General features: G+C 35.5%; 2 protein-coding genes across 3 annotated transcripts; one reads left to right on the top strand and one right to left on the bottom strand.

Moving 5' to 3' along the window:
* Position 1: 1 nt before the first annotated feature.
* On the bottom strand, positions 2-3,038 carry Mcm10 (minichromosome maintenance 10 homolog). The gene has a single exon (XM_073089141.1). The coding sequence runs from the start codon at positions 2,918-2,920 to the stop codon at positions 812-814; it is 2,109 nt and encodes a 702-aa protein (XP_072945242.1). The 5' UTR covers positions 2,921-3,038; the 3' UTR covers positions 2-811.
* Positions 3,039-3,335: 297 nt separating this feature from the next.
* Positions 3,336-6,650, top strand: LOC140753950 (uncharacterized). Of its 2 annotated transcripts, none has more exons than XM_073088808.1 (2): positions 3,336-3,602; positions 4,815-6,650. In XM_073088808.1, the coding sequence occupies exons 1-2, from the start codon at positions 3,565-3,567 to the stop codon at positions 6,646-6,648; spliced, it is 1,872 nt and encodes a 623-aa protein (XP_072944909.1). In that variant the 5' UTR covers positions 3,336-3,564; the 3' UTR covers positions 6,649-6,650. The 2 variants fall into 2 exon arrangements, with proteins under 2 accessions (XP_072944909.1, XP_072944910.1); XM_073088809.1 differs by lacking the exon at positions 3,336-3,602 and adding an exon at positions 3,619-3,708.
* Positions 6,651-8,079: the final 1,429 nt, after the last annotated feature.

Below are 8,079 nucleotides of genomic sequence, written 5' to 3'. Positions count from 1 at the left end.
AGTATGTCAAAATAATGTCAAGTTGTCATAGTAAATAAGTGCCTGTTTTGAGAGCAATACAATAAGACCAATGTATACAATATAGAAGAGATGTTTTATAGCTATTTTATTACGAAAGTTATTTCATGTTTGTTTGCATTTATTTATATCACTTGTTCATTTTAGAGGGCGTGAATCGTATACGATAATGAAATTTTAGTGAGTAAACATTGAATGACTGACATTTTTTTTATTTCGCATCATAGTATTCATAAAATATAAATATAGTACCTTAGCAGTTGCTTAAATGTTATATTACTTAAGAACTCGTCAATTGTTACATTGATTTTTTAAGAAATAATGAGGACCACTGCCTCCTATAAAGATTTGTAAAATACATTGGAAAACAAAGACACATAACATGACATGACATGTTACGTTATTGGTGTCACATGTTATATTGTTAGCTCCACTGATCTGTTTTGTAACATGTAGTAATTTATTATTGAAGGCTGTGTAAAAATTGTATGAAGCCCAGATGTTCCGCACTTCCAAGATTACTATAATGAATCTTGTATGAAATTGTAAACACATGTTTTATGGAATGGTTCAGTGTTATTGACTGGAAATTTCATAATAAAAATTATATTATGCTTTATTTTCATCTCGCTTTTTATTTGAACCCTTTAAAGTACCTATTCAAACCTTGATTAAAATACAATAAAAAACAAATAAAGTTAATATAAAATCTAAAATTTAAATGTCAAACTTTAAAACAGTTATTAATAACATATATCAGTCTAAAATGTAATAATAATCAAAAGATTAATGGTCAAGTATCAGGCATCAACAAATTGATATTTTTTCCTGCATTAATTTGACCACCGATAAAAGTTTCTTCCTCCCCTCTAATGGACAAGCCATCAGAAAGAGTGGTCACTTTCTTTTCTCGTATCATTGGAGCCTTCTCCCATGAGGATCCACGGCAGTTACTGCATGAATGCAAAGGAAGTAGTTCCAATGAAACTGTTCTGTTCTTGCAGTCAGCACATTTGAAGAATCTTTTAAATGTGTCAAGTACTTTTAGAGGATGTCTCTCGTCTTTGCAGCGCTGTGCTGCTGAAAATGCTGTATATTTGCATTTTATGCATCTCACTGCTTTACAAGCAACTTTGAATGTGTTCAGCATTTTTTCCTCCATTGCTTCCTTCTTTTCAAGCTTGTTGAAATATTTCTCCTGTTCATCGTCTTCATGCTGCTTAATTAGGTTTTGATGGGCAGATGTAGCTTCTAATATCTTTTTAAATCTCTCAGACATGACTGACTTTGGTTTTACTTCTTCATTTGGTTTAGATTTCTTGGATTCATTTTCATCGCCACCAGAATCATTAAGCTTATCTAGGGCCCTTTTTTTCCCTGTCTCAGTACCTTTAATATTATTTGGATCGAGTTTGGAAATACCTCCACTCTGTTGTATAAGTTTAATTGCATTTAATTTTCTTCGCTCAGCTGCTTTTTGACCATATGACATGTTTAGGTCTATGACGCCACTGCCCTTTAGGCTGAACCCTTGTCCCAATCGAGGTGAATTTCCCACTCTTGCAGCCAGGCTACAGTTTGATACAGTACTTGCACTACAACTATCATTTGTTAAGCTGTTAAGTCTTTCAGAATCACTTATCCTTTGTGTTGGAGATCCATGTAATATTCCTGGATTTGTTTTCAGAGAGCCAGCTCCATATGGTGCTTTATTGGTCATTAATTTATCACCTTCAGATTTGTAGTAGTCTGTTAGTGTCATTAATCTATTTGTATCCTTGTCTTTAATTTTTTTATGATTGCTGGTAGGCAAGGCAGAGTAAGCTTTGCCTCCATAAATGACTGTACTTTTTCCTAAAACTTTATTTTGCAAATTGACAAGGCCCTTTCCCATTGTAGAGGATTGTAACTCCTGTCGCCTGGAAAATTTCTGGTATTCTTGTTTAATGTGATAAATGCAATGTTCACATTGATTTAAGTTTACAACGGCTGTGCATGGCTCTCCATTTTTCTTCCTGCTCTTGCAAATACCCAAGTCTTTGGACTGTCCGAGAACCATGACACGATCTGGGCTGTCCACACTCAAACAAGCCTGGTCTGCACTATTTTGTGACCGATCAAGGACATTTGGGTTAAGTACAGCTACAACAGTGCCTTCTGTCGTCTTCCACAAGTCATTGTAAGCTTTACGGAAGAGGAACATTGATACAGTTTTCAGATCATCTTTTAGATCACTTAGAGTCCATATTAGGAATTGGCTACCTTTCTGTGATTTTTTGGCTGAGCTTTTTCTCACTATGACACCAGCTATTACCCAATCTTTAGATAGATCCTCATTTTCAACATACCTCTTGACTCTTAGCATATTGACTGCTTCTCTGCCTTGCATGCGATCCAACAAGGCCGTGCTAGATATCAATGGCTTAGTTATTCGAATACCGAACACGGGATCGGTGTAGATGTCTGTGGCAGTTTTTGTTTTAATTTCAGGTGCGCATAATACATGTGTATCTTTGAGTGCATGATTCGACGGTTTTTTAAAAGACGATTTTTGAGCTGCTTTGATTTCAATATTGGTTTGTCGTAACCTTGTTTCAAATTCTATTCTTTTATGTCTTTGTTCCTGTTCCTTGTGGTCCAAATTTTTCTTTATCTCAGTACCATAGTCACTGTACTTTCTTTCTGTGTAGTTTCGCTTCTCCTCGTCGTCTGATGAATCAGTATCGCCATTGTGAATTGCTGATGATAGGGCTTTATCAGTTTCTTGCTTCACTTCGATATTACTCTCCTTTTTAAAAATATCTACTTCTACAGCTGTGGTGCACTCCTTGATTGCACTTTCTTCACTTATATCAGCACACAGTAATTCTTCTAACTGTGCTAGTTCGTCAATTTCAGTCATTTTGAATAATTATACGTTAAAATGAGTTACGGGTTAAACAAAATTATATTTAATAACACTAAACACGTTCAACTTCAACATCGTGCGAAAAATGGCGCGAAGCGGAGAAACTTACTTTGTAATTTGTATTTGACATTGACATGGAAGTCTTTTTCACAGGAGATAGATTATCATATTTCAAGACTTGCGACCAAAGAGTATAGTAGTCCATACCAAAGAGTATAGAAACCTATATAGATTACGACCTTAAAATGAATACATATGTTATTTGCCAATGAAATGAATATCATTTAACTTTATTAAAGTTTCATCCTAATATGGCATTATTATAATATTGATAAATTCATTTGATAAAATTTTGCACTTAGGTATTTTTTACAACTGAGGCGCCATTGGCAATACAATGTTGCTAGGTTGTCAAAACTACCTGAGAAGTGGACATATTATTGCAAATCTCTAATAATAACAAGAAAAAAATCGTAAAACTATTGATAAACAACATAAGATCAAGTTTTTAAGATCATTATTTTATTACATTAACGTACAAATTGAAAAGTAATTCTCGGGGAAATTGAAAAACCATAAAGCTGACAACAAACGAATGTGTCCGAAAACCTACCATAGTTTTCCTGTACCTGTTGTCTATGGTTTGGGTATTCACCGGATATCCGACGAAGACTGAGTTGAGTATATAAATAATAACTATGTAATCTTAAATAATGTGATGATAATGTGTAAAGATCAGATAACTGAAGCATTGAATTTGGTTAACTTGCTGGAAAGTGAAGGTGAGTTGTAATTTATTAACTATGGCACTATGTCGTAACTTACTAAGATTCGCCGTGTATAGAGTACACATACATAATCTTGTAAAGTTGTAATTATAACATATTACTTGTGCGCAGGCCGCAGGTCTCGTTTTACTAATCAACCCATTACTGTCCCACTGCTGGGCACGGGTCTCCTCTCAGAATGAGAAGGATTAGGCCATAGTCTATCGCGCTGGCCAAGTGCGTATTGATAGACTTCACATACCTTTGAAAACATTTTAACATTTCTCACGTATAAGTTTCCTCACGATGTTTCCTTCACCGTTTAAGCAAGTGGGAATTCATTTCTAATACGCGCATAACTCTGAAAAATCAGAGGTGCGATTGGTGCGTTTGCGCCTGGGATTTGAACCTCGGACCCCTCGATCGGGAGGCCGAGATTCTTAACCACTATGCTATCACTGCTTTTTATTATCATGAAGGATTAGCCTTGTAGGTCATATTCCACATTGCTGACCAATTTCGACTTGGGAGTCTTCATATTCTCAGGAATTCTCAGGAAACATTATTGGAGTTCCCTTAAACTTACTAAAAAATGCCTAGTAAAAACGATATGTCCCCCTAAACCCTAACCCTAACCCTCAGGTTGCCTGGAAGAAATCGCTGTTTTAGCGATAAGGCAGCCTTTTGTATCATTCAATATTTGTATGTTTTTATTATTATTTTTTTTTAATAATATAGAAGTAGCAGACGAGCATGCAGTCCACCTGATGGTAAGTGGCTACTGCCGCCCATGGACATTTGTAATCAACCACAGATAGGATTAGATATTCCTACCTGAGGTCGCCCACAGATGCGCCGCTACCCCTGAGGACTAAGCTGGAATGCCTCGAAAAAGTCTGTCTCCCTTACCACACCCTTCAATCCGAAACACAGCAGCTCCTAACACAACTGTTATTAGGCAGAAATAGGTGTGGCGGTGGTGCCGCCGGAGTCGAACCACAAAGGGTTCTATCACCTTTATTCTTGTATTCTATTGTTTTTGGGTATAATAAAGAATATTATTATTGTTAAATGCTTCCTGCATCATACTTTTATTGTATAGATTTTTTTCATGCTTACAGGTACACAAAAATGAAGTACAAATTGTTAAGAGCATTTATGAAGGACTTCGACCTAATTAGATCACATACTATATCTAATACAACATTAATTATCGACGGCTGTTGTTTCAAACAAATGTATAAAAATAGTGGATGTTCCTATATTTTAGGAGGAGAGTATGACAGATTCGCAAGTTACTTGAGAAATATTCTAAGTCAATACCTCAAAAGCAATATAAAATGCTATGTTATATTCAATGGTGCTACGAACATTATATGTGATGTTCAGAAGCAAAAACATGTACATAGGGAGATGTTAACGAGGATTGATGGTATCGAACCAGGTGATACAGAGTATTTTGAACCATTGTTCACCAATGATGTTTGTTTAGATGTATTGAATGAACTTGGCATCAAATATTACATTTGTAGATACAATTTCAAAGAAACCCTCCTTTGCTTGGCAAGAAGATTGAAATGTCTACTTGTTACTAACAACTTTGAATACGCCTTGTTCAGTGTTGCCGTTGTTCCATTTAAAACTTTGGTGTATGACCCAAAAAAGAAGTGTATTACATGTTCAATGTACCATCACAAAGTATGTAGAGAAACTGTATGGAAAAGATTGTCTGATGACATGATGAGTTTGGTGTTAACCATTACTGACGAAGACAGTGAGGTCTACAATGAGCTCCTTGACACATTTCAATGTGTACCTGAACAGTATATACATAAAACACACTGTTGGCTGAAGCATCAAGACATGGAGAGTGCTATGACATATATGAAAGATAATCTAAAAGATGAGACCCAAAAAGCATTTTTGGATACATTTGCAGAGTGGAGACGCTTATTTTCTTTTTCTCTGGATATGACTATTGTGCTACATATTCTTAATAGGACCTATGTATTTGAACAATACTGGTTTGAACATGCTGTGGGTACTGGAAGAATTGCAAATCCATTTATTAATTTAATGCAATTTGGGATACTTTCAGGATCATCACTCATATATGATGAAGGTAGGATAGATGCTGTGCTGTCAGCTATTGATATAGCTCTTTATGGAATGAGTTTGTTAACAGACATGCAAGAAGTAGGCGTAACATTTATTGGCAGAAAACATAGAGCATGTGTTACGACAATCATCAATAAAATAATAAATATTACGGAAGTAGGAAAACACAAGTTAAAAAATAAATTGTATTTTATTGATAATTTTCAAATTTTTTTAACTGAACAACTACAAGGGTTTGAGATGAGAATACTAGAAGGTGTCCCGGAAGATTGTTGGATCCTTTTAATCACATTGTTATATTACAGCACAAAGTCAGGCAGGCATTTTACTAAAGAAACTTACTGTATTATTTTGTCCTATGTTTTGCTAGGTCCAGTTTCAGATAATATTGGTTTAATAAAAAGAAGTAATCTCTCTATGAATCATCAATATGTAAAAGAAAAAGATGTGTACACCAAAAACAGTTTAACCTATGAACAATGCAATCAAGCTGCTAATTCTGTAATTGATTTGTTTTGTTTATCAGAAAGAGGTCTTCAACACGTTTTCGACCGCGATACACTTCACACGTTTGCCGAATTTCAGCATAGTTTACAGTTTATGAATTATTTAAACAAACTTTGTGGAGAGAGAATAAAGTGTACTGCATACCACAAGGCTATCAACTTCACCTTTATTTATAAATTGTTTGTTGTCCTCAAAGACAAAACTGCACCCGGAGCTTATATAGAAAATATTCTAGAATGTTCACCAGTGTATTCCTATTTCCGAAATATTTTGCATACTTATTATCAAGCTCTAGCTTCACTTATTATAAATGAAATAAATTTTGTATAAATGTTGTTGGTTTTATTTTGTTTCCATTACATACCAATCCTTATCCTTACTAATATTATAAATCCGAAAGTAACTCTGTCTGTCTGTCTGTCTGTCCGTCTGTCTGTCTGGTTGTCTTTTCTTCACGCCTAAACCACTGAACCGATTTTAATGAAATTTTGTACAAAGATAGTCTGAGACCCGAGAACGGACATAGGATAGTTTTTATCCCGGAAATCCCACGGGAACTAGGGATGGCGATCTAAGATCGATTAATCGAAGGTTTGGGAGTTGGTAAGACTAAATTTCGACAGATGGCACCACTGTCATTCCAATGAAAGTACGAATTTTCTGTTTTATGTATGTCATATTATATCTTTAAAATGCGGGCGAAGCCGCGGGCACCACTAGTCATACATATTTTGAATTAGAATTATCAATAATTTAAAGTATCATAGGTTAGTGAGTAAAATCTAAAATATACAAGTTTATTTATATAAATAGTATGTTTGGTTATTATTATTTTAATATTTAAATCAAACTTGTTTAATCTGCTTTAAGTTGTTTAAGCACCTTAATTAATTTAGTTTAGTTAAATATTATGTTATGGGATATAAATATTTTAGGATTCCTTTTTTGCAAGTAGTAGGTATCTATGACTAATTTTAAGGGTAGTAATATTATTTCTAAAATACTGTTACTACTGTACCTACTGTATACTGTAATTTCTTTATCATGACGAAATTTTACACGAAACTGAGCAGATTATTAGTTACGGTGTTACTCCTAATTATTTTCAGGCGCGTCGTATTTTCTCCGTAAACGATTCCGTTTTTTCACCTCACGGGGAAATGGAGATAATTTGACGTAGCGATTATGGTGCTAGAGCAGTCTGCGCTCGCGCAGTGCGACCACGGCCGCGACGCGCGCTCCCGCGCACTACCTCTGCCTCTTATCACAACAGTTACGTGACAACAAAATGTAACCCTCGTTAGGGGTGAAAAATACTCCGTTTTCCTTCTGAACTTTCAAGTGGAAAGTTTAGCAATGGAATTTGAAACTGAAATAAATTAGACGAGCGAGCAATACCAACAAAACGCAATCAAATATTGGTCTAATTTTTTTTATCAATTGCTCAGAAAATAAGAAATAATATTCTTAAATCGTGGATAATTTTACTCCACGTATTTCGCTTAATAGCTGCCAGTGGTGTAGAGCATATGCCTACTTATAGGCTCGTCGAGAGCGCTGGGGTGTTCAGCCAGATTTTGCGGGCATTTCGGGTGTTGAAGATGTGTTTCCTGAACGTACTGCGTCTGCACGTGTCTCAAACACAGCGGCAAAAGCGCCTGTACAAGCAGTACATGGAGCAGCTGGCCGGGGCGTACGTGGAACGATGTACGGATCTGAGTCCTTGGGATGGAAGGTATAATTATCGGAACCCGTCCCCCG

Source organism: Epargyreus clarus, unplaced genomic scaffold (assembly GCF_041222505.1).
Source record: "Epargyreus clarus isolate Ecla_fem2 unplaced genomic scaffold, WU_Ecla_fem_2.2 ptg000027l, whole genome shotgun sequence".
Taxonomy (NCBI): Eukaryota; Metazoa; Arthropoda; class Insecta; order Lepidoptera; family Hesperiidae; genus Epargyreus; species Epargyreus clarus.
This window is presented reverse-complemented; position numbering and strand designations above follow the sequence as displayed.

Excerpts from the sequence above, each read along its gene's own strand:
- Mcm10 (XM_073089141.1), bottom strand. The coding sequence starts at position 2,920 with ATGACTGAAATTGACGAACTAGCACAGTTAGAAGAATTACTGTGTGCT.
- LOC140753950 (XM_073088808.1), top strand. The coding sequence starts at position 3,565 with ATGGTTTGGGTATTCACCGGATATCCGACGAAGACTGA. Across the intron at positions 3,603-4,814 it reads GGATATCCGACGAAGACTGA|GTACACAAAAATGAAGTACA; the intron begins GTTGAGTATATA and ends TCATGCTTACAG.